This window comes from Chrysemys picta, chromosome 5, assembly GCF_011386835.1.
Source record: "Chrysemys picta bellii isolate R12L10 chromosome 5, ASM1138683v2, whole genome shotgun sequence".
NCBI lineage: Eukaryota > Metazoa > Chordata > Testudines > Emydidae > Chrysemys > Chrysemys picta.
Genome location: NC_088795.1, coordinates 33,286,416 through 33,308,263, shown reverse-complemented (window position 1 = coordinate 33,308,263; position 21,848 = coordinate 33,286,416). Strand labels below are relative to the sequence as shown.

General features: G+C 43.4%; 1 protein-coding gene across 1 annotated transcript in view; it reads right to left on the bottom strand.

The window, feature by feature from the left end:
* The window catches only part of HADH (hydroxyacyl-CoA dehydrogenase), a 33,278-nt gene extending 11,689 nt beyond the window's left edge, over window positions 1-21,589 (bottom strand). The window contains exons 1-4 of the mRNA XM_005287902.4: window positions 21,395-21,589; window positions 14,383-14,511; window positions 9,215-9,372; window positions 2,748-2,874 (exon numbers count right to left, since the gene is read on the bottom strand). Of these exons, the coding sequence (XP_005287959.2) occupies window positions 2,748-2,874; window positions 9,215-9,372; window positions 14,383-14,511; window positions 21,395-21,520 (540 nt within the window). The 5' untranslated portion in view covers window positions 21,521-21,589. The remainder of the gene's footprint in view (window positions 1-2,747; window positions 2,875-9,214; window positions 9,373-14,382; window positions 14,512-21,394) is intronic.
* Window positions 21,590-21,848: the final 259 nt, after the last annotated feature.

Here is a 21,848-nt window from a genome sequence, read left to right as displayed (position 1 = left end):
ATTTGGTTACCACTTACTCAATATTTTCAGACAGAGAACATTCCACCTGCAAAAAACCCCAACATACCTGTACAATTTTTTTGAATGTTAACATTTGTAGCCATGCCTGGTTTGTTAAATATGTGTAGTCAGTTTTCACTCAATTCAATACAATCACTGGAGATGACATGTCATGGGTAGTGTAAAGATGCTCACTATGTAATACGGTAACATCCTGTTAGAGAGGTCTGATGATTGTATTATTGTATGATGTGTCTCTGAACAAAAGCTCACTGTTGTAATGATAAAATACACATTTCTATGTTTTTTCTTTATTTCCATCTGAAACAACTATTCTACCTAGTGAACACTGGTCTGCAACGTTTGCCAACCCAAAAATTACGATGCTGCAGGACAGCCTGAAATTGAAAGAGCCTCTAAACAAAAGGAAAAACTAATATATCTATTTCTGTTTTTAACATTGGTTTCAACCCTACGAAGAGATCCCAGACAGATATTTATGCCTACATAAAGTTCCAATGCCAACACCCTTTGCAGGATCAGGCCAGTGACAACTATAGCTGATTGGGAATTTTAAAACAAAATGGTTTTTCATTGGAAAATGCCGATTCCTCAAACCAAGATGTTCGTGGAATCATTTCAGTTTGACAAACTTCTGCCAGTGCACTCCAAGAGTTCTGATGGAAACCTGCCGGCTACATGCCTGGTGTTCTACCAGCTACCTTGAGGAGCTGCTAGAAAGCCTGGGTTTCCAGGGCCTGCAGCTCTGGGGCAGCTGTGCCATACAAACTGCCTCAGTCACAGACCCCAGGGATTCCAGACTCCCTGCTGTGGAGACAGGACCATGACAGTGTCTGCTTGAACCAAGGCTCTCTGGACTTTTAAGACTCCCCACTCTATAGCAGGGGACTTCCCAGGCAACCCTCAGAGTCCCTTGGAGCCAAGAGCTGCTGGCTGCTCGGTTTTCCAAAATGAAATTTTTTTAGAATTTCTTTTGTAGGAAAATATTTTCTCATTGTCGGAGTTTCCCCATGCAATAGAAATTCTGAGTTTTGACCAGCTCCAGTGATGATACATATCTGCTGTTTCACAGTCCTGTAAATACCACTTTGGAAGCTGGCCTGAAGATTAGGCCTCAGTATTCACTACTGAGGTGGAAAATTTCAGCTTGCAAAGATCTGCCATATGATTCATGCCGAGAGAGAGAGAAATATTTTTACAGCAGAAAATGTGTATCATTTGGCATTTTCAGAACTCAAAAGATGGGCAGATTTTGTTCAAATTTTCTTGAAATATCATGTATTTTAGGACTGAGATAACACATGGAAGATTTCATCCAGAAAATTATTACAAAAAATAAGCCTAAGAAACTAGGAAGTTATAACAGAAGGTACAACATAGGTGAATGTTTGTTACTGAGGAAACTCTAGAATTATTCATATGTTGGGGGCAAGGAGAAAAAAAAAAAAGAGAGAAAGACGCACAGCACTTTAGGGCATGGGGAGGAGGAAATCTTGCTTTGTAGCAGAGATGGGCCCAAAGTTCACTTTCAGACATACCCAAAAGTTCATAGGTATTTGTCTCTGCTGTTTTTGGTTTGACCTAATTCAAGGTTAGATCTAGCTGTGAAATTCAAACTCCATTCCCCCTCTCTCCCCCCTGCCCCCCAAGTGTGGGGGGAATTATGGTAAGTGCTTCAGATCTGGGGTTATGGCTCACCCCTATTCCCACCGCATAGGCATCAGAGGATAGAAAAAATAGTTATGTTGGTCATTATTTTTTGGTGAGGGGGATAAATTGTGCAAGGATTATAGTAGTGTTGTTATGATGGGACGGACGTCATGTGCTCCTGTATACTTCCACAGGGGATGCATTTATTATTCTACTCTAAGTAGCAAGATGAAAATATATTTTATGATCTATTAAAAAGACAGACACCAGGCACATGTGCCTTTAGATGAATGAAGTAGCTTTAAAATAATTGTATTTTTTGTACCTTAATACAACTGAGAAATAAAGATCCAAACCTGGTATTAAAAACAAATTATTTCAAAATCTCCACACACTTCGCCTGAAACATTGCAGAAGCATAAAAACATATATTGTTTCAAAGATCCTGAGGATTAGATTAGGATGTTCTGAAACATTCACAATAAAGGAGCTAATGACTCAGGGGACTGGCAACAGAACATGGGGTCTTTCACTTCTTTTAACATCAGTTCAAATCCAGCATGGGATCGTAGGAACCAACATTCCTCTACCTGTTGCCTGATGACTTAAAACACAAAAAGTTCTTATCAGATACTTGTCCATATGATTGAAATCATCATCAAAACTGATGCTCTTGTTGACAGTCTCAGCGGAGAGGCCAGAAGCTGATTGGGCATGGAGATGGATCAACCAGAGAGTCTTAGGAGTCAGAGATGAAAGAGTCCTGTTGGACTATTCAGTCCATCTCCCTCTCTTGGAATCAGGGCTTTGGAGCTGTGCTCTGGCTCCACTCCGGCTCCAGGCAAAAGCCTGCAGCTCCACTGCTCCGGAGCTGCTCTGCGCTCCTGCTCCTGGCTCCGCTCCAAAGCCCTGCTTGGAATGGAGGTCATTTCATCTTCTTATCTCTAAAGGTAGCTCCTCCTGGTAAGGAGGGCTGCATGCTGGGATACATCCTATTACTTTAATGAACTCTCAGTGAAGTACAAGTATATTGCCATGCTATAATATTTATCATCAGAATACTATCAAACACTTACCTCCACAAGCTTCATCATAGGCACTGGGTTAAAGAAATGGAGGCCACCAAAGCGGTCCTGCCTGGTGGTGGAGTTGGCTATGTCCGTTATTTGCAAAGACGAAGTGTTGCTCGCAAATATTGTGTTTCTGTGGGGAAAGGAAGTGAGGATTGTGTAAATGACAGCTATCTTTGTCAACAAGAAGATCTGTGCCCTAAAGATCAACAGATTTGCTATGGAGCAACAGAGGGCCCTGTGGCACCTTTAAGACTAACAGAAGTATTGGAGCATAAGCTTTCATGGGTGAATGCCCACTTCATCAGATTTGCCATGGGCATTCAGTGGCTAATCAGGAGTGTATTTTTTTTCAGCTAGCCTATTGTAGGCCAAGTATTTTTAAAAGTACCTCATCATACATAGCTGACACTACCCTTTACTGCTTTCCATAGCATACAACTAAAATAGCACCGCAATGACCAATAGTTAAGCTTGTCTCTGAAAGTTGTATGAATTCTTAACTCCAAGAAGAATATATAGGTCACCTCACTGGATCAAGAAGAGAGTTTTTTTCCATAAAAAGTAGAAAAGTTTCGTAGTCCCCATCACAAATCTCTTATTTCAGGAAAATTCAGATCTAGGAGTCTAGCTTTTGAAAATTTTTGCCAATAATCTTTTTACAGTATACACTGACAGATCTAGACAGCAGACGTATTGCAAAAGGAAAAAGTAGAGCAGAAAAACAGAGATGCCACAAAGAGACAAGAATTGCTGCACACAGCACAGTCATTCAGAAGACAGGACCATACCTAGATATGTGGTTGGTGGGGTGTTTTTTTAAGATTTATAATGGCAAGGGAAGGAAATCCATCCACTGGCATAAACTAGTTCTTAAATTTAAATAATTAATATGAGACTTAATGAGATTTCAGAGCATTTTTCAATTATTAAGCCTCACAACACCTGTTAGATAGATAAGGTTTGTTTTCCTGATGGGGAAACTGAGGAAGAGAAAATTAAGTGACTTACTCTAGGTCACACAAATCAGTGGCAAAGTCAGGAATGAAGTCCTTACTTCCAATTGCATGTTCTAAACAGACTCCCTCCCAGAAAAATATCCCCTTGGGTCAGTCAAATGTTATGTACCATAGTTCACTTAGATATAACTATGTTCTGGGACAGGAAAAAGCTTTGGAGAAACTGTTTCTTCTTTGAGTCAGGAGAGCATCACAGATCTTGAGGCATTAGAAAAACAATTATGTAAAAAGAGACTATGAAAGCCACTGCATTTTTACTTCATGTACAATATCTGAATTTGTGAGTCTGACAATCACAAAAGTGTCTCTAAAAATCTTACCTACACATCTCCCCAGCTATCCTTTAATCACTTCTCCCTGGCAACAGCACCACAAAACAAGCCTTAGGGCTTGTCCACACAGTGCGCTAGTCCACAATAGCGGGATGTAAATTAACGTGCACTAGGGAACTTTTAGTGAGTGCCAGCAGGGTCCGCATAGGCCAGTTAGTATGCAACATGCACATTAGCATTTACCCTCTCTAGGCAGACTAATGCACTGTGTAGACAAGCCCTTATATTATTCTGGGGCAGGACACTGAAAGAATGTTATTCACCCACAATTCTCATATCAGTAGTTAAGATTCCAAAGGTCAAAGAATACGAAGGACAACAATTCACAACCCACCCTATTCAGAATGTTCACCATTGCTTCCAATGAACTTCCATTCAGAAGTCTCTCATAAATACTTAAACTTAACAGACAAGATTCCTTCTCACAAACTAATGGTTGCAGGATCAGAATTTCTTAGTTAAAATTCTAATCTCTGAAATGTCCACTTCCTTGGGTAAAAATCAGAACCTTACTGTTAAATTAAAGCTCTGCATTGTTCTATAGATACAATTTGAAAAAAATCCTCATTAAAGCTAGATTGTGTCCGAGAGTGCCTTGCCCACATTACCTACTTAAACCAATAAACTGGTTTAAACCAAATTTAGAGAGAGGATAAACGCCTCCGTGACTTAGACCTCACAGACAAAGTTCCAGCCTAAAGCAAAGTTTTACAATCTTTGACAATAGCATTTAGTAAATGGAAATACTGACAAACCCCTAATGAAAGCTTTTTGGCACCAGTGGGCTTGCCTGCAGTGCCACCTAGTGGGTCCCAAGAAGAATTACACAGAATCTCAAAACTCAAAAGACAAGAGAAAAAAAATGTAGCCTTCCAGCGAAGTTACCCATGCTGTCCAGCTCCTTCTTTAAAAATGCTGAAGTTGTGGATGAAAGAATTCCTCCTTCTGGCCAGTTTTGTAACACAATTTCAGAATACAAACCACAATCCAGACACATTAGCCAGCTCCCGGCGGGGGTTGCTGCCTTAACAGAAAGATAAAACCTGGATCAACAGAAATGATATGCAATGCCCACTGCACAGAAATTGGCAGTGTACAGTTAGGGAGGCAGAAAGAAAATGCAGGGGGGCTCCTAGGAAGAGAAAAATGAAGAATTCTCACTATTTGATGACTGATGCTCCTGTCTAAAGTAGGAGCAACATAAATTAAATGCACACATAATAACGAACGCAGGAAGTGACATGAAAATCCTACACTGGCCCATTTAGAGCAATGACAGTAGGACATGTGGTGCATAAGGAGGGGAACCCATCCATATCACTATGCTGAAAATCAAACCCAGAGACATTACCCAGGGTCACTGATTACTTATGAAGAGGAGGCATCAGAACAACATTTCCAAATAGTAGGAGGATTCTCAAATGTAATACTGAAAACAAGATAACCTGCAAACACAATTAGGCAAAGCCCCAGGAAGTAATTACACTTCTCTATTTCCCTGTCACACAGTGCTGCTGTGAGGGTAAATTCATTAATGTCTGTAAAGTGCCAGCAAATCCTCAGATGGAAGGTGCTATAAGAATGCAGAGCGCTATGCATACAAATCAATGGCATGATTCACCTAGGCTGAAATAGAAACCACGGGTGAGAGCTGCAGCCAGAGCCCCTTCAGCTTGCTGGGTGCAGATTTAGTGCTTTGAGTTGTGCTTGTACAAGACTTCTGTACTGTTAAAGCACTTAACTGGCTTAGTTTAAGTCAATTTGTATCTACAAGCATAACATTTCAAGCAGTCAGCAGGGACAATTGCTACCCCCATTCCCCAGTGCTCTCTGGGGATGCTAAATTCCCACGGACTACCTGCTTGCCCCATGCAGCTTTCATTCCCCTGCAAAAGTATTAAGCTGTACAAACGGAGAGTTGGCAAGGCTCACAGTCCCCCCCCACCCCCAACAGAATTCAGCAACTCCACAAAGTAGTGAACTGTGTGGGGCTGCCAGGTAGCTTAATGAAGCTTAGCATCACCACAGGGAGATAGAGGCAGCCCCACCTTATTTGAGCTCCTTAAAGACTTATGCTTGTAGAAGCAAATCTGCTTAAAGCTCACTAACTTGGCTGAGCTATAAGCCAATTTACCTCTACAAGTTCCTGAGGAGGTTCACAGCAGCAGGCTCCCCTCCTGTGTACCCTAAGCCTTCAACTGTAGAAAACAATTCACGTGACACAAAGATTCTCCAAGGAGTTTGGACACAAGCAGCAATGTAGAAAACTATGCCCTCCACACAGAGTTTTTTTTCCTCCAATCTCTAATTTCTTTAAGATGGGGATGGGGGTGGGGGAGGAAGGAAATAGGCTGGGGCTCATTATGTGTTCTGCACAAGGGTTATATTTCTTGTAGCAATCACAGCTATAAAGTTAACTACGTTTACTGTGTGGGATACAGAAGTATACCTGCTTCTGCATACTAAATGGAGGTAAGGGCAGGAAAGTACAATAAGGAACTTATTTTAAGTCAACTCAAACAGTTTTCTGAACAATAAGCTGAAATGCTACTTGAGCTTACTTATGTGAAATTAGTTTACAGTTCTAGCTCAAACCTACCTATACAATACTCGGTCTTCACTTCAACTTAAACAAGCTACAGATATTTTTGGGGAGAAAGGTCTGTACCACGCCTTGCCAAAGAGAAAAATTGTGACTGGATCAGTCAGGGTTTTCAATGTTGCTGCACTGTCACAGGGATTAGGTATATTTTCAATAGCTCCCACAGTTCAAGGATTCTTCTGATAAGGGAGAATAGGCTGATATCTCCAAGCAGCGCTGACGCTGCTCAGTACTTTGGCTAATTACTAGCATGCTGGAGTTCTGAGGGAAAAGCAGTAGTAGACTACACCTGGCATACCCTCCAACACTGCTACAGCTCAGAGTGCCTCCACAAGGAGCTGCCACCACATTTGCTGAGCAGGAGTCTCAGCTCTGACCCTGCCCCGATTTGCCACTGCCAGTGGTTTGGGTTACAAGGAAAGACCCAACCTTCCACTAAGCATACAGCAATGTACATGACCTGCAAGAAGAAAGGGAGAGGAGTCAACTAACCCCTCACCTTATTAGCTCTTAAATCCATCCAAATCCATCTCACCAGCTCTTAAGCCAATTAGGCTTGTGGGTGGTTAATGGAGGGAGAAAAAAGGAAGCAACTTAGGAACCGGTCTCCTTTCCAGTAGCAGGTCTTCTGTGGGTATGAGAATTATAGGCATGTGCCGGGGACCCAAAATTATTCCAAGCTATGGGGAAGGCACAAGAAGATGAAGAGACATAAACATAAAAGCAAAATCTTTCATTCTAGGGTAGGGAATATGTTAGAATTCCGTTTGGCTACAATCCTATCACTTTGTTGAGCCAGTGGGGAAAAGACACTTAGAAGTAACATAATTCCCTACTACCACCATCCTTTGATTTCTGTGCCAATTTGAAGGCTGTGTGGGGGCTGGAGGATCTTCTTTCTTTCCTTTCTCCCCCTCCTCCCCCCACCAATAATGAAAATAAAAGCCTAATATCAATCAAAATACATAGTAGGGAAATGCAGTAGTTGTTAGAAAAAGTAATAACTCACATCTATCAGCATTTACAGGTATGAATTTAGTGACCCATCAGAGAGATATGTCTGCTTCCATCTTACCATTCATATTCTCCACATGAGAAGTCATAGATCACTACCTTAAATCTCAGTAGAGAGAGCTAAGCATCCCATGCTACATAATGTTTAAACATATAATACGCAGCCACCACTGCTGGTGCAAAGAATGAGAGCAGTTAGTAAATACTGTGCTAACATTTATTTTATTTTATTTTTATTTTTACATAGAGTGCCTCAACCACTTAGTGAATTTCCTGAATTTTTTCAAACAAGTGATACCATTGAAAGGAAATTAGATATACTGCACTTTAGGTTGAAGCACAGTGTATACCTTCATTACAAGTGTTACGTTATCTCTATAAAACACACAAAATTATTTGATCCTGGGTACTTATCCAGGTAGACAATCTTCCCAAATACAAACACTTCTCCATAGCCTGAATTTAATAATTTGCAGAGGAGCAGGAAAAGGATAAAGCTCTTTAAAGGGGGAGGGGAGGGGAAGTCTCCTCCATGGGGAATTTCTTGCCCTCCCATACTTGCCTGTTGGTAGAATCTGGACTGTATTCACATGTAACTTTGTGAGCCACACAATAAAATATCACCCCACCCTGGATGGTTAGCTGTACCTAGCAAGAGAGGAAGGAGGAAGTAATCTTCACTAGATGCAGGGAAATCTCACATCTTCTCCCTGAGCCCTACTTGATTTAAATACCACACACTGGAACTGACTTATTGTATGTCCTTAGTACAATCTGTATAATAATCCTATCAATACCTGTGTCAGGAGAACTTTAAATTACCATTCTGTGGATATATTTGGATTAGGGCTTGCACAGATACTTCTAGTTCAACCACCTTAATGCAGGATTACAGCTCAGAGGTATTTGTATGAGTGCTGGTACCTGCCCCAGCCACTGTATGTGTGTCATGTTTATCTCAGAGCATACAGGCTGCCTAAATGCAACTCTGACATTTGCTAACCCTTTAGTGATCAGAACTTCGGCAGCCGTTTTTAAAAAGCACATGACAAAATGGGTTTGGAATCATGATTCTCACCTCTGCAGCCTCCTTGATTGATTATCAGCCTGACAAAGTAATTGATAATATTTTCCATTTTAGGACAGGGCCTGTCAGATCTCCATTTCTATAGCACCAATAAAGATTAAACCGCTTTAGTGTGAGGAGCGGGGGGGGGGGGGGGGGAATCAAAATCCATAATATAGCAGTAGTTTCGCATAACACACGAAAATAAATTGGGTAACTACACTTGCCATGTGTTCAGAAAATCAGCAATCGGCATGTCAAATACTCTATATCACGTAATAGTCTAAGGGAGCCTAAGAAAAGCTTCTTGCTTAAGTGTAGAAGCTAAGAAAATGACACAAAACTGTCATTTAAAGAAAAGGTACTAGCTATAAATTTCAAAACAACCTAAGAGAGAAGTGGTGATGGATTCCAGTTCATTGTGCTTTAATCATACATACTCTGGAGCAAACTTGTCCAGTCTCTTGAAGAGATCATTTTTCACTTGCAGGTTCTCCACAATGGCCTCAACCACAAGGTCGGTGCTGTGTACCACTGCTACTGGGTCTGTGCTCACTGTTAGGTTCTTTAAGGTCTTCTCAATGAACTGAGCAGCAGCCTGAAAGGTTAAACAGAAGTCACAAAACCTATTTCTAAAAGGTTTCATTTCTTTGGTATGAAAGTTCTCATAGGTCAATTTATTTCATTGGTCGCTTTTTTGAGCCTTAAAAATATTAGGCGTTATAACTTGCACTATATTTCCAGATCAATTAGAAAGCTTTAAGTTTATGAGAGTACTATACTTCCACAGATGGACTAAACTTTCACAGCAACTCAAGTCTTCTCACAAGCAAGAGATCCTTTATTTCATTCTTTTAGGATGACTGTTCTCCACCCCACCCTTGATTTCAACCTTCAGAATGACAGTTCCAGTAAACAACTGACTTATCACTTCAGTACTGTCCCAGGAGAATCTTGACCTGCCCTCAGTGAAAATGGACTTCTTCAGTTTTAAACCATTATATTGTTTTTCCTTCCATAAGCGAGCTATCTGGTTTCACAGCTCATTGTTATAATTCAAAGCCCTTCACAGACACCTCAGGAAATGAAATGGCTTTCAGGCAACATCCAATGTATTAGAGTTCTCCTGGGAATGGGAACAAAATTTTGAATCTCTTTTGTGACTGCCAAAGCTGTTAATCACTGACACAGTTTATGAGGACAGATCAAACACAAAGGCAGGCTTTTTAAACAAGAGAGAATGGAGACCCAGTACAGCTGAAAACAGACACTTATATACTACATTTTGGGGATCTGAGAACTTGTCTATACAGAGAAATTTACCAGCATAACTATACTACTATAAAAAGCAACTACTCTGTTGCTTTTTACAGATCCAGACTAACACGGCTACCCCTCATATACTACTATAATCATACAGCAATAGTTATACCAGCATAACTCTTCATGTGGACACTTATATTCCAGAATAAGGAGTGCCTTTTCCCAATTTAGCTTATACCGGTTCCAGAGCAGCATAAGCTAAATTGGAAAAAGGCACTCCTTATTCTGGAATACGAGTGTTCCTACGAGGAGTTATACTGCTACAACTATGGCTTGGTCTACCCGGGGGGGAAATGGACTTAAGTTACTCAACTTCAACTACGTGAATAACATAGCTGAAGTCGACGTACTTAGATCTACTCACCGCGGTGAGCTGACGCTCCCCCTTCGACTCCGCCTGCACCTCTCGCTCTGGTGGAGTATCAGAGTCGACGGGAGAGCGCTAGACACAATAAATCGAACCCCACTGGATTGATCGCTGCCCGTCAATCCTGCAGGTAATGTAGACAAGTCCTATAGCTATAGAATTATACTGGTATTTTTATGTTGGTAAATTTTCCCATGCAGACAAGATTATTCCTGCCATGGGCATGTCTACGTGATAGTGCAGACACGGGCTCTGACACACGCTTAAACCCAACCTCCCTACCATCCACACATAAAGCCTTCTAACATATGCTTGTTACCGCCTTGGCTCATGCAAGGGCACAGATAAAAGTGTCTTGCTGTAGCCCGTGTCCCAGCCTTCCCACTTTGCAGTGAGGACATAGCTAAAGCACATGTTGTGGTGCTTGTGTTCTGATAAACCACCAATACTATCCCACAATTCCTGGGGCCTGTATACTCCAGCTCTTCTACCTCCCAACTTCTCACTCATCCCCCATGCATTGAAAGCAACCTGTTAATTTAAATGCAGCTGCTCAACATTTAACCCTTCATTGCATGCAGACTGCTCAACTTCAAACACAGCTGAGCCTTGCTTGTCCAAAAAGCAGAGAGAAGTCCATACCAGGTTTCTTGTCAGTCTATGGTGTGAGGACCGCAAGGTCCAAGATTTTGGCAAAAGCAACAAAAACCAGCACAAGAGCTTGGCAGAATCAGGGATCAACCAGACCACTGTCCAGTACTGAGTGTAAATCATGCACCTCAAGATCATCTACTGCAAAGCAAAGGATGGGAATGATCAGCCAGGGAACTCCCTAGCCACTTTTATTACAAGGAATTCAACCAGAAGCTGGGAACCAACCCCAGTACAGAGTCTACAGTCCTGTCTCCTGAGTCAGGTTGATATGCTTAGAATCCTGGAGGCAGAGAGAAGGACACCACTTGAGTCACAGGAGCAAAACCCTGAACACAGCAGGGTGCTGGCACCAGGTCATGGAACTGGATCAATTAGGGGACATCCTGGGCCCATATTCACAGTAATTGTTTGGGGATGGGTCTGGAACAGCCAGGAGAGGAAGTGACAATGCAGCAGGAGTTGTAGTCTGATAAATGGCACCCAAAATCTTGGTTATTATAACAAGTGGGAGAGATTTCCAGGCTATGACCAATACAATTATTATAGAGAAAAATTACATGCAGGGAGTTGTATTTTACTGAGACCACAAGCCAGGCCATTTCCCCACCCACCCCTCAATTCCTTGTGAGAGCCATGATGGAGGTCAAGAAAGGAAAAAAATTAAAACGAGCACCTAGCGATAACTTTTCACTGATTAGATGGTTATTGTTAGAAAAGGGTATTAATCTCAGCAAGCGTGGGTGCATATTTCACCACGTAGTGCTATGTGTGCAACTCAGTCACACCGGCATGTTGGTTTGAGTTTCATTGCTGCCAGCACTGGTGCAAGTCTGTCTGGATTACCAGTCTTAATGGCTGTGGTGGCTGTATTTTGTCGCCTGGATCCCTGTCCACTCATAGCATGCTGTCCAGTATCGTCCGGGGTGGAAGTGGCAGCGGAAGGTGGTCTGCTCCATAGCTATAAAGCATTTCCATCCTAGTTCAGCATCTTACTGATTTTTGCCTGAATTTTCACTCACTCCTGGCTGGTAAGTGCTTGAAAACTTTTCATGCAGCAGTAGCTATATGTTTGGTCAGATTCCAGGGCAGGGCACACTTATTACAGACAACTCTGTAGCTCACTAGCCCATTCATTTCCTTGGCAGGCCTTTCCACCTCTGTTGGACAGGCATCAAACTAGATGTCTTGGGGAGCTGAAACACAACCAGCAACCAGGAAAAGTGTCCGGGATGAAATGCTGCAGGACATTGTGGCCATGGCAGATGAGCAACTTGTCTTCCAGAGAAGGAAGGAGGATTGGAAGGTTCAGAGAGGGAGGGAGACAACCAAGTTGGAAGAGAAAATGGTGACATCGTTCCTTGATCATGAACAGAAACTGAGGGAGAAGGACCCATGTGAGAGGCTGCTTGCACTCATAGCCTCCAAGCATCAAGTCCTAGCTCCAGCAAACACAGAATCCCCATCATGCTACCACTTCCTGCAGCCTGTACAGTCACTGGACAATTCAGGGGTTCAGTGGGCCATGAACCACTCACGGAACAGTACATCTACGGACATCCCACACACACTCCACCAGGGCAAAGGAGAACACACACACAAGAGACATTCAGTTTCACTACTGGTACAACCGTAGTGGTTGAACTTAAACAGTTTGCCACTTCTGTCTGGCTGTTTGCTCAGTCTGCTCTTTTGGTGTGGTTGTTTGGTTGTTTGTTTTGGCTTTTTGATGGCAGCTGGGATGCCAAGGATTTTTCAATGTAATTGGAATGAATATTTTTCAATAAACTATTTGGATTGCAAAAAGAATAATTCTCAATGTTCTATCCAAAGGATTTATTAAATCCAGAAGAATCAAAATCCATAATCTAGCAGTAGCTTAATGCCTACATACAATAAAGCAGTGGCACATAAGCTGCAATGTACCCAGTTTGTTAGCATGTTAAATATCACATCCTCTCATGCATAGCACCCTGTGAACACACAAGGCATCCCTGATTTCCCTTGCCTGTCCGGATCCAACCTCAGTAGTGCCAGGTGCATTGTCTACTTGTTTGTACCAGGCTTACAAACCAGCAGCATCCTGAGTCCACTTCAGGTGAAAACATTCTCCATTTTGCCTTGCAGAAATCGTGCAGTGGACAACAGGACACAATAATATGGATGGCACTAACAACACTGACATCCAAATGTTCTTACAGACAGACTAGACGGCCGTTTTGGTCCCTTCTAACCCTATGGTTCCATGATTCTAGTCCCATCTTGCTTTGAGTCTGCCAAATGTGCAGTCCACCACATCCAGCAACTCCTGAATCTTCTTTTGCCAAGTCCTCTAACTAGGGTATAGTTTCATGAACCATCGTAGAAGAGGGTATACAAGGTCTCCTAATATAACAGGGGGCACTGAGACCCCACTGATAACAATTTGGGAGGTACATGGTTCCCACTTGTCCAAAATGGTAAGTGCCTGATCCCCACAGAACCCTGGCATTTCACAGTGTTCATGGCATCGCCGCAGAACCAATACATCTCAGTGTTCAGGAATCTGTCTCTGTGGTTGACTAAGGCCTGCAGAACAATGGAGTATTACCTTTTGGGTTGACATATTCATCTGCTCCTGGTGGAGGGCACATTATGGGCATCTGAGTGCCATCAATGGCCCCAATACAGTTTGGAAAGCCCACTCTTTCAAAGCCAGCAATTATTTCAAGCACATTAGTTATGCCCACCACTTTTGGGTAAGCTGCAATCCTGATACAAAGGGAGAACAGATGTCTGCTGTAAAATGCAAGGCTATGCTTCTCCCTTCCCCCATGCAGCGACTAAAGCAAATCTATCTGAGGTTCCTTAAATGGTATAATTACAATCCTGTAATCTCTGCTTCTGGGTAAAGTTGGTATATAGCACTTTACGATGGTTTAAAGAAACCTTACTATTAGGTAAAGATAAATAATGTACCACTTAAACTTTGAGCTTTAACCTTATTTTTCAAAGACTTCCCAGCATTTGAGGTTAATCTGTCATTTAAGACTACAATCTGAAAAACCAGAAAAAGACATGATGCACCAACTTTCCCGATCAAAAAACCCTGAAAATATTTTAACTTCTTATCTTCCTAGCTTTTTGAATGCATTTTTAATACTATTCTATCAATCTGATTCTCCTGTATTCATCTGTGCACTAATTGCCAACAATCACAACATTAAAATAGTAATTCTATCAAATTCAATAAAGTTTGTCTAGTAGTTATAAATATCAAGATGTCACCTCAGGCTTGTCTGCAAACATCTTCTTTGTCATTCTTTTCAAACTATCCTCAATCCCTTTCCTGGAGTTCTTCAGGATTTCATCTGTCTGGTCCACTAACACCACAGTGTGACCAGTTGCTGCAGCAACCTGGGGAAAAGGGAGTGGAAGAAAGGAGCTATTAATGTAAAAGAGACAAGTCAATTGGGCTAATAGGAGGGAAAATGAGAAAGGGGAGGGGAGAAAATTAAATTTAAGCAGTTACTCCATAGGATAAAGAGAACTGAGTTCATATCAGATAATCTTGATTTTGTATTTGGCACCTAAATATCGGCTCATCTATAAACAATATTAAAAAAGAGAGACTGTCAGTTTAAAATCTTAAAACACACCTAATGTTCTTACTTATGTTACAAACAGCTCAGATTATTACAACTCAATCTTAAAAAGTCAGCTTTTTACTATATATGCTACTTCATTATTTATTTGCAGTGATGTTGCAGCTGTGTTTGTCCCAGGATATACGAGACACAAGCTAGGCAAGGTAATATCTTTTACTGGACCCTGTTGACGAAAGATCCAAGCTTTCGAGTTTCACAGAGATCTTCTTCACATCTGGAGAAGGAAACCAGAGTGTCTGAGCTAAATACAAGCTGGGACAGACAGCTAAACATAAGGTGTTAAACACATATGGTGGGAGACCATTTAAAATGAAGTGGGCAATTAAGGGTTAGCAGGCAGTGGGGTGTGTTACAAATTGTTGTCATGAGATATAAAACCAGTGTCTCTGTTGAGTCCATGATTTTTAGTGTCTAACAAAGTTATGACTAAGTTCCCAGGCTCGCCTTTTAAAGGTGTTGTGCAGGTTTCCCTAAAGGATGAGTACTGAGATGTCAGATATGGAGTAGCTGCTTTGTGAAAAGTGTTTGCCCACATGAGATATGGTATTTGTGTCTTTTTAGATCATTTTTCTGTGAGAGTTTCTCTAAATCTGACTGTCAGATTTCACCCACATAGTTTTTTGGGGATTTGATGCACTGGATGAAGTACACCACATGATTCTTGAAAGGTGTGCTGTGGGGGTGGGGGGTGTTGATCACTATTCACTGTTTATGCATTTGCATTCTTCTCATGTTGGACAATGAAAAATATTAGTTGATTTCATTTGCAGGTTTCTATGCATTAATACAGTGCTGCACTGTTGGGTTGCAAACCCTGCTAGGAAACATTAATTTGTTGAAACATCTGTTTTCACTGAAATTTTTTTTAAAGTAACACACATTTCTTTTGGCCTTTAGTTCTGTATAAGCTTTTTCCACCACCTGGAACTGCTCTCAGTTGATCAAGTTTTCATAGATTTGAGTGACAGTGTAAGACAAGACTGCTTCTTTATTTCCACCACTGCCATGGTGTAAGATTTCAAAAATTCCATATATTGTAATTTATCAGGCTTGAGACACAACTTCTACCACCACTGTGCTAACTCCTCCTTCACATTTCATCTATTGCAAATTACTTGTACACCAAAACAAGAACTACAAGGATGCTATGAAGAAAAGGTGCAGTTAGAAGGCACCATACTGATGGTCAAGGACAAAAGATGGTTATAACATTCTACATCAGTGGTTGCACTAGGGATCATGTCCAAGTTTTCCAAACGGGTCTGCACTCCATTTGAAATTTTTTAGAGATCCAGAAATGTAAAAAGGTTGAAAATCACTGTTCTACAAGGCTGCATTGCAATCTGCTATAACTATGTATTCCCTGTCTTTTGTTTAGTCTTTCTATATGGTGCTGAACAAATTAATGCTTCCAAGTTGGACAAAGAAATGATGCAACAAAAATTCCCTTGAACTAATGTATTGTTTTCTAAGGTCCTATATTAAAATACAGCAGGTGGCAGAGACTACTAGAGAGAAGGGAGTTATTAAAAAGACTACCACCTCTTTCAGGCCCTCACTCTTACCACAGCCACATTCACAGTTTCTTCTTTCAAAAAAGAGAAGAAAAACAGGAAGAGGTGCTGGTCAGTTTACTGTAGTAACATTGCACTAATGGTACTTTCCATCCAAGGAGCCAAAGCTTTTTACAAACAGTCAATAAGAAACAAGACAACCCTGAGAGTTAAGTAGCACTGTCCCCATTTTATATGAGGAATTGGTAGAAAGAAATGTGAGTTGCCTGAAGTCACACACGGTCCATGTGGCAAAATCAGGAATAGAATAAAAAATCCCCATTCCTGATCCTATTGTGACAGAATGTACTCTTGTATTCACACCCTCCACCAGTGGTTCTCAACTTATTTACCATTTTGGACTGCATATGCAGCTCTCTCTGTTACACATGGGCCGCATCCACACAATATATATACTACCTGCATGGCCCTGAGTGTACCAAAAGGGGCGCTGCTATGCACTGCTTGGGCTACAGGTTGAGAAACACTGCCTTACATACTATTGTAATAATCTTTGTACAAATCATATCTTTTGAGGTATTATTTAAAAATTCAATTTGCTGGTCGTTATTGTCCTGGTAAAATAGTAGTGGCAACACTGCATGTGAAGTTACAAGATTCCACTGTGTTATTAACACATGTTCCAAACGGAAGTTGAGAAACAAGTCTATCCTAAACAAAGAAATATGTGCCCTGCTTAATTTGCATTTAAGCAGTAAACAGAGGCATCAAGCAGGAAGGGAAACAAAGGAATCTCAACAGTTGAGAAAAAAGCAGCAGGGAACATCCTTCCACATACTTTTTGTCTCCTGGTACTGAGCTGGAAATGTTTTTCAAGAGGGAGGGGGGAATTGAAACTATAAAAAGGAAGGAGAAACACACCAAGGGACCACTCACCCCCTGCCTGTCAATTCACTGCATCTGAAGGGACAAAACAGCTGTTGGACTAGTGGGGTGGAAGCGGGAGGGTCTTGATATAAGAAGTTTGATCAGTAAGACTACTGAAAGCATGTGGAGAGAAAACTTTTTTTAATTTAAGTTTGTTAAATTAGGCACCAATAGCATTTTTCTTTATTTTTCTTGTGATCAATTCTGACTTTTATGCCTCATTACTTCTACACACTTAAAATTTCTCTCTTTGTAGTTAATAAACAAATTTTATTATTTTATCTAATCCAGTGTGTTTAAATTGAAGAGGGTGGGAAACTCCATTTGGGGTGATAAGTTGTGTGCATATTATTTCTGTTAAAGGAATAACAGGCTTAATATAACTTGTATTGTCCAGGAGAGGGCTGGGGAGTACAAGACACATATTTCTGCAGGAAAATCGAGGATTGGATGTGTGTTGGGATTACCCTGCAGTATAACCAAGGCTAGTGAGAGCAAGAGTGTAACCCAAGTGAAGTTGGTAGGCTGCAACTGCACACAGACACTGAGGGTGGGGCATGCATGCTGGACGGCTGTTTGTGAGTTATTGTAAAGCAAAGTATTGCAAGGCAAGGGTGAAACAGTTGCTCCTTAGTCTGGATTGTACTGTATGTCACACCTATATTTGAGCAACAGCCAACCTCCCCCACTCGCAGTACAGAAAGGTTTAAAAGAAGGCATCTTCCAAAGCCTTAAAAGAAAAAACAAGTCACTGCAAATAAAAAATGAAGTGTTGCTCCCAGGCAGTACCACAGGCTCTGGGATAACCCCATATTTATAATTACAATAGGATGCAGTGAGCACAAGGAAGCAAAGACACCCAAAGCATCCCTTCACCCTGAGGACTTGGATTCCTGCACACTAGGGTCTCTGTCAAGAACCATGCCTGTTTCTCTTTACAAACAGTTGCCAATAAGAGTCATAACATGTAACAGAATTCACAATGGCCTTCAGTTGTCTCTCTGGACTAATGAATTTTAAATAGTGCGCACATTCCTGAAACTTCAGAGAACATATTTATGGATTTCACCAAATACCCATGTGGCACTGCATTTATTGAGAAAGGCCTTGAAGGCTTTTTCAGAAGAAATCCCAAATTCCAGTGATAAGGGTGTGAGAAATTATTTTTATAGAGAAATTAAAGTTATAGATAACTAACCTCACTTTAGGTAGCAGACAAATGCATGGACCTCCTTCCACAATAGATGCAACAAGAATATCAGAAAAAGCTATACCTCTGAGGGAGCACTACTGCGTTGTTAGAACAGGAAATCAAAAGTTAGGAACTCCTGGGATTTACTCCTAGTTTGCTTTGTGACCTTGGGCAAAACACTTTACCTTTCTGTGCCTGTTTTCCTGTCTGTAAAATGGGGAAATAATAGCAACCTACCTCACAGGAGTGCAGTATGGCTTAATTATTGTTTATAAAGTGCTTTGAGATCTGCAAATGAAAGGTGCTATAGATGTTCAAAAGTATTATTTTCCTTGTAAAATAAGTAAATATATCTGAAATAGTCCTTTCCCTGGCTTAGCAATCAGCCATTTGATGGATAAAAATGTTAAGTATAAAGTGAACTTTACAAGTCAAAGGCTATAATGGCTGAACACTCTGGGAAAACAAGCAAATCCCATTTAAATATTAACCCACTGTAAAACACTACAGATTACAAATAAGGCTACAGTATCTTAGGAAAATGAAATTTAGTTCTCTCGCTATTTACTGAGACTGTCAATCAATCTGTTCCTTGTCAAGCTGGTACTAAATCATTTTTATAGGGCTTTCTTCTTCTGCCTTATCAGTCAGGCAGTATGTGAAAGATTCACAAGAAAAACCCAAACTTCGTACTTTTCCGTGACAAATACAGATTGGAGAATTGCGAAAAACGCTCTGAACACAAATATACATTGGAAAGGCACGGCCTGTATTAAAATTAAAAAAAAAAAACCCATCTACTTATTTTGTACCTCATAGTGTTGCAAGTAATCCCTCTAGTGTGATCCTGCACTGCATGTCTCTCTCAGAACCCCATTGGCTTCAGTGGGACAGCAAGGGAGCTAATTTCAAGACTAGGGTCTAAGATTACTATAGCAAAGATTTTAAAAATATTTGTTTTTGCAGTGTTTGCAGTTTGACCACACTTTGTGTAGTTACCGTTTCCCCTACATAGTCAGTTTCTCCATTGTTTTGTCAAACCCCCATAAACATTTTAAAAGACTGGAAAATGTTACTGTATAATCACAAAACAGGGTAACTCAGCCGTAGGTGCAACACCTGCAACTACTTTTAATTCATTTTTTGAAAATGGACCAACTTACATGTTTACTGTGTCCCTACTGAAGCTGAATCCAATTAATATCTCTTCTAATACTAACGTGGAGCACAAAGGGGATGAAGAAAATTAATGCATCAACTATGCTGAACAGGTTGTTGCAGTTTCTCACATGTTTTTATGACTAGAGAAGAGATGACCACGTACAGGTTAGAACATACTCAAAAGTTGAACAGAGTGTTTATGTAAATCCAAAGTCCCAGGTTATCAGATGTTTAAGAACAAAGTTTTGAAGACCTGCCTACATAGGACATTTATGGAGCTAATTATGCTCAGAGTTAAAATATCAAGCCAAGTTACGTGACTCATGGTAGAAAGACAGCCTGTGGTAGAAACGACAAGATATAACAGAAACTATAAGAGCGAAGATGTGGCAGAGGCAGCGTTATTTATATTATGCTAATCCTCAGGGGCCCTAATCAGGATCAGGGCCCCAGGGTAGTAGCTACTGTACAGATACATACCAGGATACCTGCTCTCAAATAATCTATGACACTTAATCTACAGTAGGGTTACCATACGTCCGGTTTTTCCCAGACATGTCCGGCTTTTCGGCAATCAAACCCCCGTCCGGGGCGAATTGCCAAAAAGCCGAACATGTCCGGGAAAATGCCGGCCGGGCACTTCCCCTCCCGCGGCGGCTCTGCTCCTCCCCTGACTCTTCGGCTCTGTTTAAGAGCCGAGCTGCCCGAGTGCTATGGGCTTCAGGCAGCCCCCTTGCCTCCGGACCCCAGCCGCCAGCCGGGCACTTCCCCTCCCGGGCTCCGGCGGTGCAGGGTCCAGAGGCATGGGGGCTGCCCGAAGCCGGTAGTGCTGCCCGCTCCGGCCGCAGCGGCGGCTCTGCTCCTCCCCGACTCTTTGGCTCTGTTTAAGAGCCGAGCGCTACGGGCTTCGGGCAGCCCCCGTGCCTCCGGACCCTGCGCCACCGGAGCCCAGGAGGGGAAGTGCCCGGCAGGGGGCGCAGGGTCCGGAGGCAAGGGGGCTGCCCGAAGCCCAAGCGCTACCGGCTTCACGGTTTGCCGGGCAGCCTCCAGACCCTGCACCCCCGGCCGGCGCTTCCCCAGCGCAGTTGGTGCCCGGGAGGGGAAGCGCCCAGCCGGGGGCACAGGGTCTGCACGGCAAACCATGAAGCCGGTGGCGCTTGGGGGCCCTTTTCGCGTGGCTGGGAGTGGGAGGGAGCGGAGTTGGGGCGGGGAAGGGGCGGAGTTGGGGCAGGGCTGGGGGTGTGGGAAAGGGCCCCGTGGAGGGTCCTCTTTTTTTATTTGATAAATATGATAACCCTAATCTACAGTGGCTAGGATAACAACTGGCTGAAGCGGTCCGGGACGAAGTGGGAAGAAACAGCAACAAAGCCAGGAGTAGTTAAACAGGGGCCTGCTCTCCCTCCACATGCACATGACCCCAGCGCGCATGGAGAGGAGCACAGCCAGCCAGGCTCGCTCCCGCAGGGCAAACTACCAACTCGGCAGGGAGGCGCAGAGCTGCACGGAGAGGACACGCCGCCCGCTCCGGAGGCGGAATGCAGCCACCCCGTGCCGTGGCCGGGGGCGCAGAGGGGCAGGCAGGCCCGCCCCGCCCCCGGGAGCTCCGCGTGAAGGGATAACGCAGGCCACGGCGCCCGGGCTGCAGTTCAAGGCGGACCAGGAGCAGCTTGGGCAGCCCACGAGCCCGGGCACCCCGCAGCGGTGCTTCCCGCTGTCCCTGGAGACACGGGGCGGGCCGAGCGGGGCAGAGACTCTTGGGGGCGGGGGGCGCCCCTTGCTACCCGCCCCGGGACTCCCTTCCCCAGCGGGGTGAGGCCCGGCCTGGCCCCGCCGCTCACCTGGGCGATGCCCGCGCCCATCAGGCCGCCCCCGATCACGGTCACATGCTTCACGATCAGCTTCTTGGCGGCCGCGGTGGCGGCGGAGGACGCGAAGCGCACGAAGCGGCGCGTGGCGAAGGCCATGGCGAGCGGAGTGAGCGCGTGGGGGCGCGGCCGCCAGCAGAAGCCCCGCTGGGGGGCGGTGTCACGGGCAGGGCGGGGCCGCGGCAGCCTCTGGCTACGCCCACTCCGGGGCCTCGGGCCCGGCCCCGGGGCGCACCCCCTGCGACAGCTGCCAGCCCGCGGCCGTCGAGGGCAGCAATCGCCCACACGCCCGTGCCCAGCCAGGGGGCAGCCCGCCCGGCCCGGCCCCGCCCCGGGGCAAGAGCCATCCGCGTGGCAGCCTGGGCCAGATAATAGGCAGAGTGCCCTCAACGTGGGCAAGAGCCCTCCCCCCCCCGGCCTTGAAAGC